General features: G+C 41.3%; 1 protein-coding gene across 4 annotated transcripts in view; it reads left to right on the top strand.

Moving 5' to 3' along the window:
• Window positions 1-26,326, top strand: part of VMP1 (vacuole membrane protein 1) — a 62,238-nt gene that overhangs the window by 16,519 nt on the left and 19,393 nt on the right. For 3 of the 4 annotated variants that reach the window (XM_065647276.1, XM_065647275.1, XM_065647274.1), the window contains 2 exons: window positions 9,298-9,465; window positions 14,098-14,229. In XM_065647276.1, coding sequence (XP_065503348.1) covers window positions 9,298-9,465; window positions 14,098-14,229 — 300 coding nt within the window. Of the gene's footprint in view, window positions 1-1,054; window positions 1,193-9,297; window positions 9,466-14,097; window positions 14,230-26,326 lie in introns of those variants that run through there. The other variant, XM_065647277.1, reaches the window with a different exon arrangement.

Raw genomic sequence — 26,326 nt, 5'->3', positions numbered from 1 at the left:
GACTCTTTGCTTTCCCTGGCCTGGTTCATTGCTTTTCCAGTGTTGAAAACTGTCGTTTGTCTGGATTTTTCAGAGCGTCTCTGAGCAGCTGCTTTTTGGAGCAGCATGGATCCCAGTGCCAGGGGACATCCTGGGGTTTGCTGACAAGGGAGGACTCGAAAGCGCTTTGCTTGATGTAGATTTTACAATCTGAAGCAGTCTGAGTTTGAGGGGAAGTTCCTGCCCCTGGTTAATGCCAGTTCACATCTGATTTAGATTTTCTTGGTCACCAAGTTGTTCTTGCTGCTCGCTCTAGGAGGGGAGAGGTCAGTTTTGTTAGTTTGACAATAGGCTTTTTATTGCTATTTCTGTGATTCAAGAGCTCTTGATAATACAAAGGGTCTGAACATTGTCTGCTGTATTGGTTCCTAGTTTAATGCTGCTTCCCTAGTTGTAGCCAGCAGTAAATGTAAAATTTGACATGGCTTTTTGGGAAACGATTCTCGTGCTGTAAATTGGCACTGAGCTCAGGGCTGGCACCGAGCAGATCGGCAAGGCAGAAACAGGGAAGCAGGCTGCTCTTCCAAGAATCCTTTTTATTCTGACTCTTTCAAAACAAGTCTGCTGGCTTATTTTCCCAAAGTCCATTAAAGGTTTTTGACAATTCTTTAAAAACAACACTTTAAAAATAGTAATAATGATGTGGTTCTGTAGGAAATAAAACTATTATGATTAACGACTCTAAATACTGTTTTTAGCAGCACGCAGCTGCTTTTTTTGCTTAGTCCCGAGATGTTTTCTCTTCTATTGGTGGTGTATTAAAAATATAAATGGCATGAATCACCTAGTTACCAAAGGAAGATGACTGAGGGTAACTCGTCAGGAATTTCTTGTGTTTGTACATCTTGGAGAGGTCTGTTTGCCGCAGGATGAGATGAATGGGGCGCTGGTGGGCAGCGGGTTGAGATGGGACAGGGGACACTAGATGGAGCGCTGGGCTGGGACCGCGACGCCGTTGCCATCTTCACGCAAGGCAGTGCCTCGTGGTTCGCTTTCAGTTCAGCTCTGGCAAACGGATTGCAAAAGATGCGGCCGAGGCAAACAAAATCGGCTTAGAATGAATGCCTATCAAAAAACGATGATAGATGTCCCTTCTGTGTACGGTCAGTTACAATCTGTAACGGTGCGGAGAATGGAAGTGAATTCCTTACAGGTCAGAGTGCAGAGCGAGCCTTGGCTGTTTGCATTTGGGTTTTGTGTTTGTTTTTTTTCTTAAATATGGATCTCTGCCGATGGAGCCAAGTGGAGCAACTGCTGACAAGGTTTTTGCCGCTGGCCGGGTTGTGGCCCAGCACAAACAGGAAGCGGGAGGTACAATGGGGACGGTCTGTGTGCGGAAGTCGCACAAGAGTTTGAATATTTTCAGAACTGTAACATGTGGCTTTGTCACTTAATTCCAACTGGGTGTTCTGTAGCAGGGTGGAAGAGACCGTGACAATAATTTCAGGCCATGGAAAAGAACAGAAAACTGCATTTAAGGAGAAGTGAGTTGAAAAGACAATGTTCTTACTGACAGTGTTGGCTTTAGAGGAGCCAGTGTGAGTTTATCTGGGCTTGAGGGTTCGGTGTCTCGCTTTTGTTCTGAATTGGTTCCAGGCTTTGGCTTTGAGGAACGGTCACATTGTGGCCTTCCGAAAGTGTGGTGGTTCGCAGCTGAAACGAGTCGTGTTTTGGCCCCATCTGAACTGGTTTAGGTTAAAATCTGAAGATTTAAAATCCAGATACCTTGTGCAATAGTGAGCCCATTAGATTTAAAAAAAAAAAAAAAAAAAAAAAGTTGGTGTAAATAAATAATTAAAAACCCAAACAAACAAAAAACCCACAGAACAAACAAGCAATGACAAAGTGCCACCAAACTTTTCCTGCCAGGACTACTGAAAACATTTAAAAATCAAATTTAATTCCTTTTAGTTATCTAGTTCCAGGAGCTGAGCTTGTAAGGAGACTCATGGTAAAATTCCTGAAGTGCTTCTGAAAATAAAAGCTCACAAAACAGGGCTTTCGCCACTTTTATGAAGTAGACAGAATAATTTGGAAATGCATAGAACTTTTTTTTTTCCTCCATTTATTTACTTGTGACTTTAATACAGGAGTGTTTTCATAGTGATTGTCAGCTTCAGAAGTTTTGCTCTTTCCATGTGGATTGTTCAAAACTAGTGTGAGTAACCCAGAAAACTGTGGGTTCTGTGTGTAAAGCAAAAAAGAGAAAAGCGGAGCTGCCCGGGCCGGGCGGGCACGGCAGTGCTCCCCTTCCCAGCGCTCAATTATTTTTGTTAAGTGAGCTGTTCATTTCCAGTCCATACTGTTCTTCAATTCACATGTCAACTTACGAGTTTAAAAAAAAATGAAATAAAAACCGGTTCTGACTAATATGTGTGCTCAGGTTACTGCTATTGACTTGGTAAGGTACTTGAAAGAAAAATACATGGTGGGTGCAGAAGACTGAAATTAATTCTGAAGCTGAAATGGATCCTGTTTGTGTGAGGGTTGTTTGTGACTCTTACTCTTTTGTTTCCTTCATACCTTTAAACCTATTTCCTCCAGCTGTCCTAAGCTTTTTACAATGAACTGAAACATACTGGAATACTTGAGTTAACATATAACTTTAAAAAAAAACTTTTGCTGACCATCTCTTGAAGGGAACTCCTGCTTACAACTCACACAGGCTCTCTTCTGCTTGAAATTGGAGCATTTATATTAATATCCTGATGAACTGGAAAGGTCCGATGAATTAAACTGGATGCTACTGCCAGAGTAGTTCTGTAACCTGGGTGTTTCTTAGATCTTCTAGTGGCTTGCTTGCATTTAAAAAATCTGAGATTAAAAATGATCTTTTCAAGGAGGAAAATGTTCATTTGGAGTCATAAGTGCACCCGGTGTTGTTGTATGTGTTGGATACCTGCAGAGAATACAACCAGCGCCTCTGGTTTAGATTATCCTGTGGAAGAACGATCCTCATGACTGCTGCAGCTCAGCCTGGGGACAGCGGCCTGACCCCCAGCCCGGTGTGTTAATGCGAGTTCAAATCGGTGGTATTAATAATGTAAGTTCTGCTGGGTGTGAGCCTGGCAAGCGCCGAGCAGCCGCGGCTGGTCCCGCTGGAGGGTGGTGGAACAGCTGGAAGCAATAACCTCCCGTCTTGCCCCACTGTGAGCGGCCGGACCGCGTGAGTCAGAGCCCAACTGGTGAGACTGGGAGCTCCATATACGGCCTCCAGTGCTGCTGGAAGCGCCGTACGTCAGAGTCTGGACGGTTTATCTAAAGCTGGAACTGTGGCAATAAACAGCTAATGCGAAGCGTCTCCATCTGTACAGGATTAGCTACCTTAACTCGACTTTTCAGAAGTCCACAAAACGTCCATGTCATGTTAGTGGTTAAGCTATACTGGGGGTCTTGGCCAGCTGTGGTGATTTGAACTCGCACCGAGCTGAGGAGTTAGTGAGCTGAGGAGTTAGTGAGACGATTGCTGCACCCTTTGCTTCCTTTTGAAGGTTGATGGACTTTACCTTTTAGATGCTGACGCCTTGTTTTCGCTATCTGCTCCACTTCCTCGTCACTGGTTCTGTGTCTCTGCAGGGAGGTCACATTCTGCTTTCTCCTCATTTGCTCCCTTGGAGTTTCTGCTCTTTTGGTTTTTTTATGTGCAGGCTGAACTTCTTACTTTTCATGTCACCGCTTCCTTGAACAGGCTGGAAATAAAGATAACAGTGCAATATGATCTCTAATTGGAGACGTTAAAGTCAATAGTACTAGTGTCAATTTGAATAGACGCTGTGATTTATTCTTCAGAAATAACAAGCGGGTGGCTAGGGATGGGCAAGGAGAGAATGCTGACAGTTTATTTTTGTCTTCCGTCAGCACCAGAGTATAAACTTGGATTCTTGTAATTGTGCCTTTCCCTGACATGAGTCCATTTGCTCCTATAGAAAGTAGCGTGGCCTTTCTAAACGTCTGCTTTTCTTGTTACTCCTCAAAGTAGCAACATGACCCCATTACGCAGGCAATGGTACCATGTGCCGGCCCCCTCGGTGGTTCTTGTTCAGTCATATTTGGAGCTTATGGCTCATTGTTTGGAATTTCCATCAGCTCTGCACTGTGGGGCAAGTCTGACTGAAGTGGGAATAGAAACTTACTAACAGACGTGATTGTAAAATTAATACATGGCTTGAAATGCCGCGACGATCTGCTAAAACTGGCCCTGACCGCTTGATGGATGTTTGTGTCACTTGAGGATGCTCTAGGTACAGGTCCTTCTTCGTTCTCAGCCCCATTTCACAGCCAGCAGCACATACCAGACATTATATAAAATCACGAGACGTCTTAATCTCGTAACGCAGACAGACAGACTAGATTGACATATTTACTAGTCACCTCCAGATCGAGCTTTTCCCCTGTTAATCACAGCACAGTTTTCTTTGTGGGTAGTTGTCCACTGCTATTGGAGATAAGAGATGCTGTAACTTGGTGTTACTTTCTTGAGAGGTGTAATGACTTCAGAGATAAGTATGAGATGAGTCGCAGCCTGGGGCAATGCTTGCAGGATGTTTCCCATGAGAAGCAAGCTTTTGTTTTTCCAATTTATCTTAATCAAATATAGCATGACATGTTTCCCCCCTGTGGAAGGGCTGAGTCGTGAACCCAGTATGAAAAGCAGCGTATCCATGGAGGAAAACAGATTCTTAGTGTATTAAGTTCAGCAATGAGTTCAGCGTAATATTTGTCTTGCTGGCAGACACATCACTTTTCTTTGTGAAATGTTTCTAAATTAGAGCCAGTCTAAAATTATATTTTGACCCAAAATAAAAGGTTAACATTAGATGTAGTAGTTGTTGTGCTCGTGTCGCTTCAGCAGGATGGCTGTTCTGTGAAGGGGCATGTGAGAAACCAGCATTCGAGGTGGAGTTTGTTTATAGCTTTAATTGTGTTCGCAGTCTAGGTGCACAGAATGATTAATAATGTGAAAATATGATTCAGTTTTAATGGGGTATACAGGCATTTTTCCTTACGGTAAAGACCGTTCTGTTGTAAGTATTATACATATCAGCATGTTCTTAAGGATTTTAACTTCTTGCCTGCCCTCTCTTTCTGCTTGCACTGATGGATTTCCAAGCATGATTTGTAGATTAAAAGATGATACTTTCTAGAAATTTCCTAATACAGCATTTAAAGTAACTTATTTCTAGGATTAGCAGTGTCTATTCTAACCAGGGTCCCTTCAGTCACTGAACAAAGCTTCTCTGAAGGTCTGTGAGTTCAAGAGTTCGAGGGTACCTTCTACGAGACATCAGGGTTGTGTAGAGAGGGATTTCCAAACTCCCCTAAATTACTATTGCTAAAAAAAGTTGGTGTATGTGGAGTTGATCCTCATGAGCAGATCTTGTCTTGTTTGATTTGTAAATTGTACAGATATTTCTAACAAATCGCATTCCAGCCTAACCACGGGCTCCTTCTGGCCATCAGTAGTGGCGAGCAAATGCTTCTCACCCGAGTCAGCAGAATGTTTCTCGATTTCTGCTCTGTTAGCCCTTGTTAGTGCCTCCTGCAATTTAAAATTAAAACCAAAAATCACTGGAAGAGGGTGAGGGAAAGACAGTTGGTGTTCAGGATTTTACATGCCTTGAATTTCAGTGACTCTTTCTGGTTTGGCAAGCAGCGCGTCTACTAAATGGGCTGGTTTTAGTATTTGTTGTCTGGTACGACAGTTCTGCAAATGCCCTTTTCAAAAGCAGAGCTGCAGTTAGAGTCAAACATGGGGTGTCTTAGAGGTTTTCATAAAGTGTTGAAATAATCTGAGCTATTGCAGAGAGACAAAACACTCCGAGTATTTACTGCAGCCCCACACAGAGAAGGAGGAGGAGAGGGTGGAGAAGGTTATTATTTGTGAAGAGGATTGAAAAACAGCATGAGAGTTAATCCTTCTGGCACAGGGAGGAGTATAAGGAAAATACCTGAGTGTATATTGACTGGGATTTTCCAAAGGTGGCACCTAAAGCTCATTCGAAGTAGGTTCCGTGTTCCGTTCAGAGTTAAACCATCACTATTGCTAAATATAAAGCAAAATGGCACCTCTGTGATGAAGCCTCCAGCGACTCTCCCACTCATCCTCCTTCCCACCCCATTGCAACCACGGTCCTGTTCAGCCAGCCGTTGTCTGGGGGTGCTTGGGAACCAGGGTTTCGCGAAAGCACCGAGCCCTGCGGAAGCTTTTGGGGCCGAGCTGGAACAAAAGCAGACGTGGGCGATGTTGAGCTGGGAGCCCTTGGCCGTCGGACCAGCGGGACAGCCGGGAGGCCACGGCATCGTTCTGCTTTCCTTTGGCTCGCTCAGAGTTCCAATACTCACACTTCACCGCTCTCAATGAACCGTTTATGGTTTATTTCTTATTCTGGTTAAAATGTGGCTTCTGTGGGTTCCATAACTCCAACTTTTTTCCATTATAGAATTGTTTACATTGCAGTGGGAGAACTATGTCCAGTTGGCCTGGTCTTCAGGTGGCTCGGCCGTTTACAGCTGCTTTGCGAAATGCCTTTTTTTCCATTGGCTACTTGTAAAACTTTTCCTTTTGCAGACATTTGTTGAGACTGGGAGAGCGCTCTTAACAGGAGTGGAGGCCGTAAAGCCATTTCAAGGATGGCAACTGTTTTGAAAGAAGCTGCTCATGGCAAGAAGCTCATGCAGCAGCCTCCAGTTAGGTATTTTGTCATTGTACGGTTGTCTTCACAGCCCCTGTGTGCCGTTTGGGCAGAAATGCTGGTAGTTCTGTCACTGACACCTTGCAAGGGGTTGGGGGCCTCGCTATAGTAGCGACTAAATTTGTCTCTTGCTATTATAAAACTGAAACTAACAGTCTCCCGTCGCAGCTGGCTGTAGTTACGCTGTAGTGTGGCGTCTTCCAAATTTTGTGGAACCGAAAACCGTACTTCTTGATTCGCACACCGTATCTCACTGCCTTGGCAACAACTTTACCCTTCCTGTCAAGGGAACGTAGGAAATGGTCATTTACAACTCGAGTATGTGGGGATTTCCTCCATGCAAATTGGCCCTTCAAGATAATTTTTTTGCAAATTTCTGCAGGTGAAAACCATAATTTAAGGAAGATGGTTTGAGAGACCCTCTGTGTCCCAAGGTGGCTGTTAGACTGGGGAGGGGGAAGCAGGGACGGAATTAAATTCCTCACTTTCAGAGTACAGTGGACAAAGAGGTTCCCAGGTTTGCCATGAATGTACTTTACAATTTTAGGGAAGTTTCAACTCTCTCTTCATATCTGTCCTCTGAGTAAAATAGAGATACCTTATTCGTTGAGATGTGAAGGTGCTGGGGAGAGGGATGATCTTGCTGCAAGTACCAAACAGTTGTCCATTGCCATTGGGGCCTGTAGAAGTGTCGATAGTACAAGTTATTAGTCACTTGTTCATTCATCCATTCCTTGTTCTACTTTTCACATCAAAATCTCTGTTGTGTATCAACTTCTGGATCTCTTCTGTTTCAGTTTTACTTCAATGAACCTTTTTTTTTTTTCTAAGAGAGATGTGCCTCATTTATCTTCTCAAGAGGCTCTGTCTGTGTATTCATTTAATCCAAAGTATGCCGAAGTGCTTTGAATTAGTCTCCTGTAAAGCAACAAGGAATATATAAAATAATTTCCTTGATATTCAGAGCAGCTTGTCTTACACCAATTGCACGCCAGAAGATTTTTATTTTGAGTTGTTTACATATAGCAACAGTAGTCGCAGCTGTCATACAGAAAAATATAACTGATTTTTTTTTTTTCCCCCAACATTCTTAATTCACTGCCTTTAAAAAATTTACATTATCAATGTAATTGCCTAAGCCCAGTGCTCTGGTCTCATCGGGGGGACATGAAATGTTGATGTGAGTGAACCCAACTAAAATCTTCTTCCCAGCCAGTGTAGAAAAAGCAATGGAGCTTCACGTCTGGTGTGAGAGCTGCGGTGGAATTTCACCCTTTAATGTGGAAATGAAGCCCGCAGGGTCCTCTGGATCCCCAGTCCTGCATTTCAAAGGGCTTTGGAAGCCTTGGGCAGGGAATGGCCGGGCTGGGGTCTGCCACGCTTTCCCTCCTTATTCTGTAAGAAATGAAGCTTCAGTCTGGGTGGTATCAGGCTCCCTTATTTGTCTAACAAAACCCGACTTATTTAAAAGAAAAAAAATAGAATGAAATTGTTGACAATATGTTTTCCAATATGGCATCTAAACCTATCAAATAATTAACAGCAGCAGTTAAGGTTTGTGTAATTTGTTCTGCGTGTAAAGTCAACTTTTAAAATGTATTTAAATCTGTGACTTCTATGAAAAGACCTTAGTTTTACTCAGTACTTTTTTTATTTCCTCCTCCTTCCCTGACCAGTGTTTCCCTGACCTTTTGCTAAGTGATTTATTTTTTAGTTCCAATGTTTAGTGTTCAGGCCATTGACCGTTTGAATTACTCCTGACTTCTTTTGTATTAAAATAATGGCAATTCTTTCAGTTTTTTTGAGTATGTAGCAGTTTAATTCTTGAACAGATTTTTATGTTGGTTTTATTGGAGGTCTGTCCAAAAAAATCTTTTGATGTAAGATGGAGACTAGAAGTAGTTCAATTATTTGGCATTTAAATAACATATAAGTTTTGAGTTACATTTCAAGCCATTTTTAGCAAACAGCAGTAAGATCACTTTCTTGTATATGCAGAAAAGCTTACACAAATTAAGCAACAGGTTTTTGGAGAAAGATCCAAAAGTTAAGGAGGTCCATTGTAAGATGTCGTAAGTCCCAGTCATGAAAAAAAAAATTAACATAGAATTTAAATGCCTTCATCTTCTAACAGCAACAGTAGGGAAAACACCTGCTCTCATAAAGCTGCAGGCCATAAATACCTTAAGGAGAACATTTTAAAGTTTTGAAAATTTTCCTGTTTTTTAAGAAGCAAGGACTCATTTCTCCTTGGCGACCTCATACGCTGGTGTGGCAAAGCTCAAAGAGCTCAAAGGCTCCTTAATGTTTTAGTGGAACACAAGAAGGATTTTTTCTTTTTTGGAAGAGAATGAATAGTTCAACATTGCACTTCAGATGGTCTAAAAGAAACCCCAACATTTTACATGTATAACATGAGTAATGGCCGACATGAGAAACACTAAGTTTTAGCCCAGGTGCCTTGCACTGGGGGAAAAATGTGGGGGTTTAATTTTAACTTTTATTTTAACTAACATAAAATGCGTTTGAAATTACTTGTGGTTTTCTTTATTTTTTTTTTTTTCAGGGTCCACACATAGCATCAGTTACTCTTGCTGCTTATGAATGTAACTCAGTTAATTTTCCGGAGCCTCCTTACCCAGATCAGATTATCTGCCCCGATGAGGAGCCGGCTGGAGGATCCATCTCGCTCTGGGCCATCATCTCCAAAGTGCGGCTGGAGGCCTGCATGTGGGTAAGGCTGCCTTTAGAAACCTTCAGCAATTTTAATTGATTTCTCTGTTCAGCGATACATAAGAATTCCTGAATTAGCAAAACAACAATGGTTTACGCGGCCAATGCTAACAGGTATATCTGCAATATGAATAGTTGCTTTCCTGATGAACTTTTTCTGTACTAGCCCTGGTTAATTTTAATCTCTTTAAAAGAGAAGAAAAAGGATATTACTGGGCTCTCTTTTATCGGCTGCAGCGCTGACTGCTTTTCTAAATGCTGGCAGAAAACGCTCACGTGCTTCAAAGCTGTTGATGTAACAGGTAAGTTTCAGCAAGTGTATCTGTGTCCCATGTGATCTCGTAGCTGTCAGATCTTATACTTCATGTCATTAAGCACTAAATAATTTCAAAAATTTTGAGCCTGGAATTGACTGAAGTTGCAGTTACTCATACAAAGAACTCGCGCCCTAATGTCATAGCCGAGATGTTGGGTTGCATCAATGGACTGGATTAAATAAAAGTGTTATATTGCACATATTTCTGTGTTTTCTTTCTGTTTCTCTGCCTGTTTCCATCATGGCAAACTTCACTTAAAAGCTAACCTGCTTTTCCTGTTTTAAGCGAATCAGGGTCTTAGGAAACGCTGTGATTGGAACTTCCTTTTTCCTTTTTTTCCTTCTGCAGCTTTTTATAGAAGTTTGATCTTTGGAGGATTTTGGTCAGCTAAGATGTTTTTTTCATTCTGTGTAGATTATTTTGAATTGCAGTTTACACAGATGCATCTGCTGTGAGCCGCATGCCAAATTAACTTTATTTTACTACTGACTTCCTGTTCTGACAGATGATTTGATTATTAAATTCTTGGTTGTCCAATTCAAATGTAGAGAGAAGAAATTCTGAAAATACATGGTATCTGATGTCTGTCCTTGCATTACTTCTAATGATATGAAAAGATACATGAAGGCAACTTTGGTCACTACAGCTTTTAAAGTTATCAGCGGCTGTGTTTCCTACAAAAATTCCAGTTAGGTTGCACACGTTACAGACGGAAGTAATGCGGAGCAGTACCCAAAGTCAAAATAGTAACAGGGAAGGTGGACTTACAGCCCTCTCAAGATGCAAAGTACGTCTTAAATTTCCCTCTTTTTAATAAGAGGAGAGTATTGCCTGATGAGTAGCTAAATATACAAGTACATATAAGACCATAAATATAAAATTTCTTTTAATTTTCTTCCTCGTCCCCCTCTGCTCAAGTTTGTTTAATGGAGACTAGCGTAATAAAAATGGCATTTGCAGTTACGTTTCTAGGGTTGCAAAATACAAGTGTAGCTCAGGGTAAACATCTATTGCTTAATCTCCAACATGTCAAATAACTGAACTACGATGAGAATTAAGTCGTTTAGAGATGAGTTAATAGAATTGCAAGCCCTGAAAACTTGTGTCCTCCTGAGCAGCCGGGAGGGAGAACAAGTTCAGTCTCAGCCGTGTTTCTGGGTTCAGGCCAGGGAAAGGATAAAGGAACAGGACCAAGCGAGACTGTTTCTATTCCTCTTTTTTTCCCCCCCATGTTCTTTCTTCTCGCCCTCCCGTTCCCCGTCATCCACCTTCTCGCTGAGCTCTGTCTCCACCGGCTTTTCCCCTGGGAGCATCCTCTGGCTACCAGCGGCTCTAGTGTAACGTTATGCTTTCTTGGAATGCTTCATGAGTACATAAACATTGCGTGCTAATTTCCTGTAAGCCAAATCAACTTGGCGATTGTTGCTGCTTCTTCCAGTATGTTTCTTTTGTCTAAATTCCAGTTCATTTTTTTTAATGGGAGTTGTTGAAGAAACTTATTCTCGATTCTGTCACACGTAAACCAAATGTCCATCTTAACAGGACAGTAGCGGGGACTTCTAGAAAGTGAGAAGGCTGGTTTTTTTTGCAAATCAAAACCTTATTAAAAACAAGCAAAGAATTAATTTTCTGCTTTTAAACTGAAATAAAGAATATTAAGTTCAATTCCTAAACTGGGTACAATTGAATGAGCTCCTAAAATTTCTTCCCCCCCCCCTTTTTTTTTTTCCAATGGAACCAGCAACTTCTAATTGGATCTAAAATCTGAACTTACTATGATGAACCCTGGCTAAATGCAAAAGAAAAGGAATTACGGGATGTATACACGTGTGCTCCTAAGGCAGCACATGGAGCCCTGCGAGGAATAGGTACAACAGCACCAACAGTCTGTTTCCTTTAGACTTGTAAAGTGCAATTATGTCGAAAGGCTCCAAAGCGAAATCTGGCCACTCTCCGTGATAGTTTGGAGGGAGACAGGAGGGTGGCAGCAATATAAGTTTTCTTGTGAAATGTTGAAAGCAGGACGGTCCCAGTGGGGCCTTTGCAGACCTCTGGCTATAAAGCTGCCCAGACTAAGTATCCTGCAAGGACCGAATGTGGAGATTTATCTGCACGAGGGATTTGATTGTGATCACAAAAACATCAGCGGTTCTTTCAGCCAACTTAAACCAGGTACAGTTCTTTTTCCAGAGATTAAAATAATTACTAGTCCCCTGCATGTCAGTGATAGCCATTTTTTTGCTGATAATGAGTGTTACGAGGATTAAATATCACTGTATCTAAGGAATTATTAGGTGAAATGAAAATGATGCTTTTTTCAATTGCTATAAAAATTGGCTCCACCAGTCCTGGCCTGCAGAAGGACTCTCAGAAACAATCCGGTAGGTGTATGCCAGTTTTCACAGCCTTCCATCCCGCAGGGACGAGGAATTCAATAGTGCCCTACATTTTTAATGCGTTGCAGCCCTTTCTTTTTATTGTTTTTTACAAGAAATAAGGGGAAAGAGTAAAAATGTTTAATTGCTCAGGATTAGCAGAACAGGCAGCCTGTGTCCTGACCAGGATAAAAACTGTTTAAAAGACTCTTTTTCTAGTGGAGTAATTTTGCAGTTTCCTTTTCTGAATGTATGTGTGTAAAAGAATTTTGATTAGCATTTGCCTTTCCAAGTTGTTGTTAGTCCAAGGAATCTCCATGTAAAACTGGCATTCGGAGTTAAATGGTGAAAATGGACAGCTAATGTTACAAAAAAGCAGTTAAATAGTTGCTGGTTTGGATCCCTTAATTGCTGCTGCTTTATTTTTTTTAAGTGCACTTAACGAACCCATCTGTAGCAGACATGAAATCATATGATTTTTGTTGCACTTCTGAAATGTTTTGTAATAAAGAGCATGTGACTTATCCAATTTAAAGAAAGTTCATGTCCAGTACATGCATGTGAACCTCTTCCTCAGTTAACGAAACGAAGCCAAAGCAAATTGGCAGAGCCCGGAGCAGCAATGTGACTTTTTGTTCTTGCATCACCCTGAGAACATAACCTCAAGTTAATTTTTCTGAAACGTTGTTGCTACTGTTTTCAGGCTTATCTTCCCTTGTGCCAGAAATAGGCAGATTAATGAAGTTCAGCTTGTTGCACTCATTTACATTTTTCTTCTGTGGAAAACAAGGGCATAAACAGATGAGGCCATGCACTTTATATGCTTAAACTGAGAACTTTGCAGTTGGGGTATCTGCAGAGAGTGGTGGCATTTAAAACCGCAACCTGTTGATTTGGGATATCCACAGCAGCTGGAATTCTCCCTTGAATTCTTCCTCGCTTGCAGCAGCATATAGAGCAGGAACAAAGGAAATTGAAAAGCTTTCACGTTACTTCAAAGGGATAGAAAAGCATTTGTTACAACTGACCCTAGGAAAGAAAAGCCATCTGCATGTAGCTGAGTTTTTACCACTCTTCCAGTGTGGTGCCCGACTATTGTGCTGTTACCTGTCCTATATTTAAACCATCCTGAGTTTAATCCAAGTTCCTGTTTCATTAGCCTCTGTTTATCCATATGTTCAATCTTAGATGTCTCTTTTATTTTCTTTTTTTCTTTCCTTGGTTAAGCTAAAGTTGCATTTACCCACAAGATTGAAGTGAGTCATTTGATGTCCTGAGAAAACAAATATAATTTTCCTGTGGTGAGAAGGGAACCGTGCTTTCATCTCAAGTTCTCTTGGCTGTCTTTATTCCATCTAAAGGAGAGACAGAACTCGAGATCAAGCTTCGCTTAACCTTAATTTCCTTGCTCATAGCTGTTGTAAAACTCGAGCCTGTTTTCTAATAAACACTTGCACAAAGTCTCATGACTGGACAAGTAAAACTACATGACGGCACCGGGGAGGAGTTCCCGGGTTATTTTGGAGGCCGTGCAGGGCAAAGGGCCGTCACGTGTTGGTGGATGTGTTGGGGGTGCTGAGTCAGGACAAGCGGCGGCCGCCCCGGCGCACCGGGAGCTCTGCAGAGCCCCAGAGATCCACACATCGCGTCGTTTGGACGTTGCAGACGACGACCTGGGAGCCACTGACCTGTGGCATGATAGTCCCGTGCTGGGAGAAGCTGAATTTTGCTGGACGAGGAAAGTGGGGAAAGCGGAGTTTCAAAGCAACAGCTTTATGTTTGAAATTGGGAGAAATCTGACCTGGGGGCTAAAAGCAAACTTCTCAAAGCAGCTTGTCTCATCAGTTCTAACAATTTGAAGTGTCTGTGGGACTGTGGGTATCACATGTTTCCTATTTAAGAATAAACACGAAAAATAAGTCAGAATTATTCTTTTCCCAGGGTGCTGGCACAGCCATTGGAGAGCTGCCCCCGTATTTCATGGCACGGGCGGCCCGACTCTCCGGTGCTGAACCTGATGATGAAGAGTACCAGGAATTTGAGGAGATGCTGGAACATGCGGAGACTGCACAAGTAAGAACAGTGCAAAACAACACAATTAATAAAACACAGAACAACTCGATGGAGTAAATATCCATTCCGATGAAATGGGAATGGGCCAAGAATCAGTTGGTGTGAGTTCACAAGGGACTTCCCGGGGTGGAAAAAGATCCTCCAGTGGGTAGAGAAACCTCTGGCGCTGGGAGGACAAGAATGCAGGTTCTTGAGCACGTATGGTAGCGCAGCCAAAGAATTTGCTACAAATACTGCATTTATTTAGGCTTCCAAGAGCAGCACAATCAAGGTAGGGAGAAAGAGGGCTCACAAAAAACGGTGACACAGGAGCGGCTGTTCCAGGGTCATGGTTGTTACAGCTGCATTTAAAGCAGATGATTTTCAGTCAGCTCATCCCCTTCAGGTGACACTTGCCTGTGTGTCACTGACACTCTCAGGGGCCAGCGCGTTACCCATTCAGCAGCCTGAGAAAACATATTTTTCCTGATGTAAAAATGCAGCCAAACTGCTCTGAATCCCTTTTTGTTACTCTTGTCATTCATTTTCTTGATGGATTAAATGCTGCTCGTGTTACAGCATAGTTACAACTGATGCTGTACATCAGTCAGATATTATTGTAGATAATTTTTCATTCAGGTCAGGAGTTTGCATCCTGTTCTCAAGTTATTGATAGTGTTTTAGAATAAATGAAACATTTATTTTTCCTCAAGCTACTTGCCACTGAATTTCTCTTCTGTTTTTTTTTCCTTCTTATCCTGTTTTGTCTGCCAATAAGTTGAAACGGGTCATGAGACTGCTATTAAAAAACCAGCAGATGCTATTTACCATGAACTGCTGTCTTTAAACTGTTCTTCCAGGGTATTTTCTTGATATAAGTATATACTTTTTTTTTCTCCTTCACTTTAAAAAATAGATGAAGCTCTTCCATGAAAGAAAGTGGTTTTTCGGGAAATACTGAGTGCAATCTAGTAATTTTAACAGTAAACCGTGTGTTTTCTTAGAGCTTTCCCCTACTAGAAAGTTCCAAAGGGTTTTTCTGCTATTGTAAATAGTAAATTCTTCTATTTCTTTAAAGATGCAGCGAGGGGGGAAAAAAATCTGCTCTGTTCTTTAGTCCGTCATCAGTCCTTTCTTTGCAAAATCAATCCCTAACTGTATAAAAAAGTCAGGTTGTGGTAAAAAAAAAAAAAAATTGAACCCAGTTGAAAACACGACTGGAGAGCTGAAATGCTATCTGTATTTATTGAAATGCGCCCAGCAAATTCTATGCGTGTACAGTTGTGGGAGCAGCCAGAGTTGGTTTCCAGAACGCACAGTAAGATTCTTGGGAAGAAAATTTTTGCTAGAGAGCATTTTGTTAGGACAGGCCAAAATATAGCGAGCCGTATTGACTGCCCTTAGTGAGCGAATGGCGTTGTGTAATTAATTAAGAAAAACGAGGGTGTTATTTACCAGTACTTTTTCTTGGCAATTGAATTTGGATTGAAGCGTGTTGTTTTGTGGATGGATGGCCAGGAAAAAAAATTCTTTTTAAACTCCTCTTGTGGTTTGGTTTCTATAAAACTCTTTTAACATGAGGCTTTGACAATCCGATTAAATTGTGTTGCGCTCATAAAACTGACAGTTCAGTTTTTTCCATTTGCTAATACGACTTCCTTTTTGCTTTTGGCTTCAGTCGTGTTTTTGCTCGATGTCTGTGGGAGACAGGCCTGCCTTTTCCTATGACCTTGAGTAAATCCCAATCTTCAGCGTAGTTTATCGCTATTTGTTCTGTAATTGCTATTCATGAGCAGTTAAGATGTCTATTTTTAAATGGCTCAATAACAATTTTTGTTACCCACATCAGCTTCTCCCCCTCTCCCAAGCCGAAGCCTTATGCTTCAGAGAACACGGGGGATGCGACGAGTGTCGTATGCCATGGAGATTACTACAAATGTTTGACGTCGAGTGACAGGAGCCTTCTTTCAGTATAAAGGTCTCGCTTCATCCTGCCTTTTGGAAAGGCCTGAAAATGAGTGTGTTGGATTTGGAAGAACAGCTTCCTCCTCCGGTTCTTGCCTACGAGGCAAAGCCAAATGCCTTGATGTTTTCGCCTGTGTGTGTTTTGTTTAGAAAGCTCGTCGCTGCTGTTTCTCAAAAACAATGGTGATTTCGAGAAACAGATGAGGAGCCTCTATGGTGAGAATAGACCACAAATGTAACGTCCAGCCTGAAGGATCTGTGAGGGCAAACGTGCTTGCTAGCTTGGCGCTTTAAAAGAAAAAAATTTTAGAAGGGCCTAAAAGGGCACTAAACCTTTACGCTGTTTAATCCCATTCAAAGTTACACAGAGTAAAATACTATTTAAAGAGTCTATTGATGAATTTTCTGTCATAAATCTCAGATCTAAGTGACCTGTCTCCTTGAGCTTGGTTTTCAGAAAACTCATTATCCTGCAGACGATGCCTAAGCCTGCCTCGTACTTTCCGTGAGCAATACTTCCGAAAAAGCCCCTCGTTTTAAAGGAACACCCACTTCTCCTTTCAGTGCGTGCACACCAGTTGGTCTCAGTTACATAAAGGGAGCGTCAGAGCTTCTCTTGCCTCGTGGCTGCTCTTGTTAAAATCCAGTGACTTTGCCCCGGAGAAGGAGTGTGGTTTACAAACAAGGCTCTTTATTTCTCAGAGCTCCACACAATGCACAGCCCAGCATGCTAGAGCCACACAGCAACGCGGTCTGCTTTGTTCATACATCTTTGTTCATACATAAGGCCATATTTAAAAATTGCGAGTGTTTGAAACGGTATCTCAGTTGCTGTTAACTCTCTTCCAGACGAATTCCAGAGCAAAGGAGTTTTTTATCAGACCTTTTCGCCATGGGCAGTATCTCCAGCGCGGCCGCTCAAACCAACCTCTCAATTAGGGGAAGTGAATCCACCGCTTAGTGCTGGGGCAGCACTTTGGTAATAACACAGTGCAGCAGAGCTGGGTACAGTTTCATGTCTACGCGCACGTGTGCAGGGACTCTTGCTCCAGTTAATAGTTGCTGGTTGTTTAGTATTCTCATCTTTTCTCTGTCATGCTGAAACAGTTAAAGCTGACGGAGGTTTCTGGTGAAAATGAAGCTTCTAATTGCCAGTTTCCCTCAAGGTACTTAGTGTGTAATGCGTGGGCCCTTGCTGTATCATGGTACTCCTTGCTAAGAGGAGAAAGTCCTGATATCTTTGCTGTATATCTAATCCTTAATGACTCTAAGTGTTTGGATTCATTAAGTGGCATATTTTTAAGAACTAATGATTTACACATCAGGCTTTGCTTCTGTGCAGCGCTGCTGCAGCCAACTTTCCATGTAAAAATATTTTCTAGTTGCCTATGTTACTATCAGCCACTGCTGTTTGTTTACTGTCCGAACCGTGTCCTGCCTTTGAAAGAACACAAAAAGGGTTAAATCCATGGAAGTGCTGCGATGCAGCCAGGACCCTTTTGCAGATGACTGAGTGCCATCTGCACACTGGGTGTCAGCTGTTGCTGGGACCTGGTTTTGACTCCACTGAACCTTTACTGGTTGTGGTTTGTCTGGCCATCACATGACTTCTCTGAAAATTCCCCCTCCCCTCCATTTCCAGTAAACTGTTTGAACAGGAGTGACTCAGACTGAAACCAGCTTCCCTGTAACCACAGGGCTTGTTAAAGAATTTGTCAACGTGGACTCAAGAGGCTTTGTATTAAACTGAGCTGCGACTGCTTCGGTTTGCATTGCGTCAGGAGTTCCACCGGACAACTTCCTGCTCGGAGAGTCGGCTCCTTGTCTGCAAGGAGTTAAACTGATGAACTTTAGCGATAGTGACGGTTAGATGCATGTTAAACCCATCTTTCCAGCCTTTCCGAAAGGTCTGGATTGCTTTTCCACATCTCCATGTGGGGTTTCTCTTTGCGGGAGCAGAACAAAGTACGTTACCACACCCAGGCACGGTTACTGGGAGAACCCAGCGCTGTGTTCTGACACGACACTGTGACTTAATTCAAATGGAATTATTAGATTCAACTAACAAGCAGAATGTTACTTAATTAACAGTGTAGAACAAGATGGCCAAATTAAAAGTGGATCTCTCCCGTGATTAAGTGAACAGCTAGTATCTGATAAGTCCCTGCTTGAAAAGGGTTCGCTGCCTGCTGGCTTGTTTAATCAAAAGGTTTAAAAGGTATTTGGTACAAGAAAAAAGAAGTTAAAGCAGACCGCAGGCAGGTTTTTGTAAAGCACTTATCAAAAATGGAAGTGGTAGAGTCACATACAATAACTGGAAAACCTTAACTTCTTTTTTTTTTTTTTTGCTTTCCCAGAAATAACTTGTTTAAACCCAACGTCAAATTCCGTTCATAATTGCTCTTGCTCAGGCTTCCAGTCACCCCCTTTCCTCATCAGCTTCCTCTCTTTATGAATTGTGCTGTACAAGGAGGAGATGGCTGGTGCTGGGTGGCCACCAGGAGGCTTGTCCTCACCCTCTGCATTCCCAAAGTTGGCTGCCTGCATTTGTTAATATATGTGGGAGAGGTATCTTGCCTCTTATCTTGACCCATAATTAAATGGAAATTCAAAACTAATCAAACCTTGCAGCTTCACTTGAGAAGCTTCCTGTGAATGCTATAGCTTGAGAGTGAGATGACAAACTGATAGTAAACTAGTAGTAAAAATGTCATTTTTTTTTTTTCCACAAACAATATAACAAGCAGTAAATATACTCAGTAACACTTTAGTTTTAAATTGTTCTCCAAAATTCCCAAGTTGAAATAAGCTTTGGAATGAGTCAATGAAAGCTTTAAAGAAGAGAACTGGTCATAGAGACCTTCCTGAGAAAAGCGACAGCGAAGAGTTAATATAGGCAGAGAGCAGACAATAGCAGCTGTAACAAACCTCCTTGCAGGATTTCTTTGGACACTGGCAAGAGAATAGGGCAGCCTTGTGCCTGCATTGTTCTATTCATTTGCACACCTGCTTTCAGATAAGGAAAAAACAGCAAGGAGCATTATGTTAGGTTTGCTAATGGTGATCTGGGGATGACTTTTTCACCTTCTTCTTTGAACGGCACTTGGTGATAATGTCTGTTCCATGGAACTCGTTAAAGCGGCTGTCTGTCATTTTAATGTGTAAGTACATAAATCAAATTAACCAGCCACCAAAGAAACATGGATTACTTTGCAATATTTTTTCACTCAATATTAGTACATTAGCTCAGAGGTATTTTTTGTAGTAACAAGTCTCTCACTTTTCAACAGAAATGAACCTTTTCAGAAAGTGTGTCACCAAGTTTACTGGAGATCTTGCAAGCTGCATTTGCACTGTAGTTGTGGAGAAGCTGTTAGTTGAACTCTGCCATAGGATTTGCGTGTCCTGCTCTGTGTGCTTTGGGGATGCTTGACACAAGTTTCTAAGGGAACAATTTCGTCCTAAATATTCGATATTTCACTCCCCAGTATTCTGACAAAGACCGAAAAATGATCAAAAGTTTGAGTCAGATAAGCTGCTTCAAAAATATTTTCTCAGGGAGAGCCTTCAATAATGGATAGAAATTAATTATGGTATCATAATCAAGAAAATGGCTCCTTTTTTTTTTTTGCCTCTGCTTCCAGACACTGTTTAAATATCTGTGTTGTACAAGAGTCTGGTATGCAGACCACTTCTCCGAGCTGTCTGGGAACCTCTGCTGCTTCCCAGGGAGAGCAAGCAAGAGGTGGGCTGAGCATCGCCCGTCTGTGGGCTGAGCATCGAGCATCGCTCCTCAGTCTGCGGGTCGAGCATCGCCCGTCTGCGGGTCAAGCGTCGCCCGTCTGCAGGCCGAACTCAGGAGGGAGACCGGTGTGTGCAAAAGGATTTCTCAGCTGTGTAAGAAGTTGCTCGCTTTTATTCTACAAGTAATTTTCCCGCATATGGGTTTTCTTCCTTATTTCTAAGATCTCTGTAGAAGAGCAGTGTATTTTTGTCAGCACTGGTGACTTTGGCTCTGATTTGTCAGATTGAAAAGGTCAGTCTATTTGTTTATCAAAAATTGCTTCCTTTCACGATGATGGTGGCTAAAGCAAAGCAATAATTCATTCCAGCCACCATGAGCCCTTCCCTACAATGTCTGGATCTTAATCCGCCCCAAAGTAGGCCTTAATAATTTGTAATGGATTAAAAAAAAAAACTTGACAACATCCTGGAATTGCTTGTCGCACCACTATAACTAGACGGGCAGACCTGTGGTCACAATAACTCATTGCAATTGTAGCTTTGAGATAAATGAGCACTCCCTGTGCAGCTGCAATGGTATTTTAGGCAGGCAGCACGTTGGTGGCGGCAACGCCAGCGTCTGCTTTCAGCTGCAGGAGCAAAGGCTGCGGAGGTCGGTGGCTGCCGTGTGGGAACCGGAGCGATAGGATGCTCTTCTGCTTCATTCTTCCCTCTGTAGGTGGCTGCCAGTATCTCATTATGGCATCGCAGAAAAATTTGTCTTGAAGAGGACCTGAGGCAGCTTCTAGTCCAGCACTTTGCTCAGAGCAGCATTACCTGTGAGATCAGCTCCGGTCCCTCAGGGCATCATCAGGTCTGGTCTTGAAACCATCCAAGACTGGAGGCTGCACAACCTCTCTGGGTAATTAATCACTTCCAAGCTGGACCATCCTAACAGCCTTGCTGCTTCCCCAACGCCAAACTGGCAACTCTTTGCCACTAAATAGATTGCAGTGTCTGCTACGAGATGCGAATATAAAAGTACTTCTTCAGTGAGCAAAGAAATAATAAATTTTATTTCACGCACCACTATAAAATCGCAAAGTGTCAAAGGAGACACGTTGCTTTGTGCTACTGCACAGACCCGGCTGGAGGTGGCAGGGGATGTGGTTACAAGGGCCACTGCTCTGTAGGACAGATCTGATAAGGCTGAAAGGACGTGCTCCTTCCTCTTCCTTCAGACTGCTTCCTTTAATTGTGTCTTATTCTTGACAAAATGTCTTTATTCTTGCAGTGTGAAGCAAAAGGACTTTTTATGTAGAAGTCTAAGATCTTTGGGTCTAGTTGTGGAAAACCCTGGCAGTAAATTTGAGGTGCCTACTGACTTGGTGAGGTGCACAATAAGTGTTCATTCTGGTGTTTCACTTCCAAACATGAGCATGGTGCTGAATTGTGACAGTCTAAAATCTTGAAATTAAAGCTCCTGAGGTGGTTTAGGGGAGAGGGAGAAGTGAGGGAAATAAAATGTTCTTACCAAGGTACAGTTGGTTAATGAAGAAAATGCCTAGAAGTTCCTAATGCTAATAGTGTGTTTAGTCCAGAGATGGTTGACTCAGTGGATCCATTACTTGGACTTCTTACTTTCACACTTTTACTCCAAGACAGGTAAAATTAAATGACCGGGGAAAGCAAAGCTTGCTGTTGGAATGAACACTTTACTCTGGTATGTTCTGTTCCCATATGGCTTGCAAAGGATTCAGCTCTGCCTGCTGCTCTATCTGTGGCTTCTTACATCTTTCTTTTCTCATGGCAGTTTTAAAATCTGATTATGAGGACAACAGGTTTAACTGTATTTTCTGTGGAAAATTCGTCTGGCACAAGAACTAATTGTAGTTACTCATATGTCTGAGTTTACAAAGTCCCAAAGATGAGCATCTTTCTGATTATCTTTGTGGATTGCAGCATCACCCCTTAACATGCAACCAACCTCAAGAATTTGAACACAAACAGATGTGGAAATAAATCTGTGCGTTTGACTCAACAATCTGTATTAAGTATTCTTGTCCTAGGAAAGGCTGGTAGAAGAATTCACCCGTATATTTGATTTCTTGTTGACTTGGGATTCGTATGTAGTATGTACTGTGTGCTCATCCTTGCCTACAAATACTCTGAATGATGGTTTGAAATCTTACTGGCTTTAAGTCCTCAGATCTCTAGCACAGTCTGTTTAATGAGTTTTTGTATGAACTGCGCTCTTGTCTTCCACAGTTCTTTGGTAAAGTCTGTGAAGTTGAGGGCCCTGTTTCATTTGCTCTTCAGTTGTCTTCATATTGTAAACTGTGCTTTCATTTTCAACACAGGTGTATCTTTCTCTTTTAACTTTCCCATATGATCACCCCATTCCTTTCCAGCATTTAATGTCTCAGAAAACCCAGACTTCTTGTGAAGTGAAATTTATTTCCTTCCCGAGCTTAGAATTTCAGCCAGCCTCTTAAACTGGAATGTCTGTCCTATGCCTGTCGTATGTAAACACTTTCTTTATCAAACTTCAGTGCTCGCTGAGATCTGCCACCTTCCCTTAGCTGCTCTCAGTAATCCTTGCAAACCTGTTGTAACTTTGTCTTTTGACTGCCCGGTTGCCAGGACAGGGCTTTTCTTTCCCAGAGTTTTGAGTGATAAGTAAGTTAAACCTTACCTCTCACAGCCTCTTCTCTCAGGGCATCAAGACTGAAATATCCCCTTTTAGTTTGCCCTTTATTTGCATTAAGCTGGAAGTATTTTTGAGAAAGCTGGAACAGAGGTCCAGGGCCTCAGCCCTTTCCATACGTGTTTAGATGAACCACTATCAGAATATTCCTGCTTGCAATTTACAGGAACCTTTCTCATGAGATCTGTTACCTTTGATGTCTTGCAGGAGAGGTAGGAAACAGTTTCTTTGGTCACTGAGTAATGACCTATTTGCAGCGACAGGCAACGATCTCTGTTCTCCTCATCTCAATTCCAGTTACTGTGTTGATCATTAAACGTCATTGCCGATCTGTTGCTTTCTCAGCGTGGATGGATGTTGTAACCTCCCAGCCCATAGGTAGCTGTCTGACTTCTTTAAAACTGTTCTTCTGCAGTTAATATGTTATTTCAATGAGTTAATAATTCTTCCCAGTCCTCTGAAATTCTAGAATTCGTTGCCTAACCACAAATGGTCATTCTCCCATAAGTTGTGTTTGATTCCATTGTGTTGTAATAGAAAGCCAGAAGAAACAAAATATTGTGCAGCTCATTTTTAACATAACTCAGATTTTTCCATAAAAAGGAGCACTGTCTTTGCAGGCAGCTTTTTAAATGTTAATGAATTTATAATTTTAATAATCTGCAACGGTAGTGTCACACATTGTCTTTGGGAAAAAAAAAAGTTATCCTCTTCAGATTATTGGATAATTAAACTTCGTTCCTAGTTAGTAAATATAACCATAATATAAACTATGCTTGAATTTTGAAGGCTTGTCCACTTCCTCCTCAAATGCAAGTTCCACGTTGGCCTCCGGGGAGTCTGCAGGCACTGGGTGAATACCTGGCTCTGCAGCAAGCGCGGTGGAAAGGTTTTCCTGGGCTTCAAATCATTCGCTCTGTGGATGATCTCTGTCCGAGACTGACAGCTGTCAGCGCTGCTGCTTTGTGAGGGCACTCGTGGCTTGGTGCTCCTGAAAACCAATTGCAGCTTCATGGTAGTAAATAAACTGTTAGGTCACATAATTGTTATAGGCCCATCTGTGCCGTCTTTCAAGAAAGTGGCTCCTGCAAGGACTATGGGATTCGATCCAACACTGGTTATTCAGAGCACCTTGGTAACCGTCAACTAGTTACTCGCTACGGATCCATCAACGATCTTTAGAGTAAGAAAAAAGAGGCTTCACCATTTCAATGTGAATAACAAATCATAACCATTCTGTTTTCTAAAAACAAATCGGTGTTATAGAGGGAAAAGAGTAAACATTGATACTGGTTTTTATTTTTTTTCTTAAGTTTGTTAGCTAAACCTAGTGAGACCTTCTTCGCTCAAATACAGAAGAGCTTGTGCAACTTATTTGATAGAAAAGGGAGAAATAAGAAAGAGATTTAAATCATAGATGGAAACAAAATAAAACAGGGGTGGGAGGAAGCCTTGTAGTTAAGACAGGATTGTCCATTCTCTCAAGAAGGGGGACTTTTTAATAGAGATAAACAATCCATGTTAAATTATGCTCTAAGATGTACCATCAAGCGTATTTAAAGGAGGAACGTTGTGGTAAATGTGACTTAGCAGCCAAACATGCCATTTTGCTTTAGTATCCCTTTAGGTTTGGAGGTCTGGAAGGTGTTTTTATTTTTGCTTTTGCAACATGTAGTAATGAAATTCTGGTACCAATAAAATGGACCATTTTCCTGAAGGCGGCTATGAAGCAAAGCTCCTCCAGCCGCCAGCTGAGGCTTGTGAATCAGTATTTCAGCCTGACCTTTTTATGCCTCTTCTTTCCATTGCAGTTGTTGAGATCTGATGATTAACCCAATGAAGTAATGTTTAATCATTTAACCTTCCTTCGCCTGTATTGTAGCACTCACAGGAAACCTATTTCCAAACCAAAAAAACGAATCATCTTTGAAAGGGATGTGGGGAGCTGAAGCATCCCAAATGTTCTAGGGAGTGAATCGTATTAGCCGAGAGTCGAGTCCAGTCTAGATACTTTAATTTTGGGGGAAAATGTCTTGCCTGTAAGTAGCTGAACTTTTATGTCTTTATTTTTTTTTTAAGCAGTAAATTATGAAAGTTGTTTTGCTTTTATTTCAAATGCTAAAAAAACTAGAGAAAAGATTGTTCCCTATGCAGGCTTTTAACAGAAGAATTCTGTTGTGAAATAGGTAAAAGTTGTGAAACTGATGATTGTATTCTCTGAGAAATGAAACTTTTAAAGTTGGGGTTTTTATTATTGCAGATGTTGCAAAGATTTGACAAACGAAATTTAAGGAAACAACCAAACAGAAGTATTTCTGAACTTGTTTTCATTAAAGTAAATGTTGAGATTGCAAAGACGTAGTTTTGTTGCAATCCTGATGTGTATATTACCATGCCAATTATTCCTAGTTATGATTACGTTAGATCATGGACAATAGGAAAAAAATCCTTAATTTATCTGTTTGGGTTTATTTAGAGAGTTTGAAAAAGAAAGAGAAATTACAAGTTCTTGACTGAGATTTTTAGAACTATAGCTGTGCTTCCCATGGAGTAATTTGTAATAGATAATGGATGTAAAAAATATTAAAGAAGAAACAATCTGCATAGTCACTTTAAAAAAAACAGTGTGAGAAAAATTACCCCAATGTTCATTTGGGGTTTTTTTGGGAGATAAATGTGTTGCACTTTTTTCAACACTTTCATCATTGTCTTTATAACAAAAATTGTGTGTTTTTAGCTGAGGGGAAAACAATCGTTTTAAGGCAGCCTTGAATTTTGCAGCAGTCTGGAAATGTGAGCGAGGGAAGCTGTTTATTTGTAAGAAATTTGATGAAAAATGCTGTGCTGTGCTTACACTAGGTGAATACAGTCAATCTAGATAGAATTATAATACTATATTTTATTAAACCAGCTGTGCTGCAAGCATTAGTTTATAGATCACTTGCTAGACAGTTTGTTTCCAGTTCCAGCTTGTGAAAATTCATACAACAGTGTATTAGCAATGCAGTCAAAGATAATGGGTAAATATGTTCAAATTAGAATAGAAACATCTCCCATTGAAGTATATAATGGACCTATTTAAGTAATTGGATTGTAGTGTTTTATTTTAAAGATAATTTACAATGAGATTTATGGAGCTGTGAAAAAAATCCTTATTGGCTTATAAAAGCGAAAATATTGTTCTAACCCCTTGAGCATTGTGAAATGGTGAACAAAATAGGAACTGAAAATTTCATGGTCACATTCGGTTTTGTTATGGAGCAGAGGGGGAGGCGACTTATGAAATTCCTACATCAGGCACTACTTTTTCAGTTCACCTTTTCAAAGCCAAAACCTGGGTTTGTAAATGGTACTGTTATATTTTAGCACGCTTTTAAATTTTAATTTTAAATTAATTTGTAGAGAAATTTTGACGATATACTTTTGTATTTGGTTAAGGAATTGGAATACCTGTTGTCGCCTTAGTGTGCTGCATTTGATTTCCATCGTTAGGAGCTGTGTGATCACACTCTGCACATCTCACATCCTTTTCAGTTCTGTCCTCAATCGTTAGTGCTGCCCTATATTAGTGATCGTATATTAATTACCTTGTTTGGGTTTTGGTTACTAACTTGGAAATAATGGTGAAGAAATTTTAGTTTGAGAAGGAACTGCCCTGGATGTTGCAAGATTTTTTTGGACTTAGTTCCCTGGTAAATTATGTTGGTTTGTTATTGATAACGG

Source organism: Caloenas nicobarica, chromosome 17 (assembly GCF_036013445.1).
Source record: "Caloenas nicobarica isolate bCalNic1 chromosome 17, bCalNic1.hap1, whole genome shotgun sequence".
Lineage (NCBI taxonomy): Eukaryota > Metazoa > Chordata > Aves > Columbiformes > Columbidae > Caloenas > Caloenas nicobarica.
The sequence above is the reverse complement of the archived record's forward strand: the minus strand, read 5'-3'. Positions and strand labels throughout refer to the sequence as shown.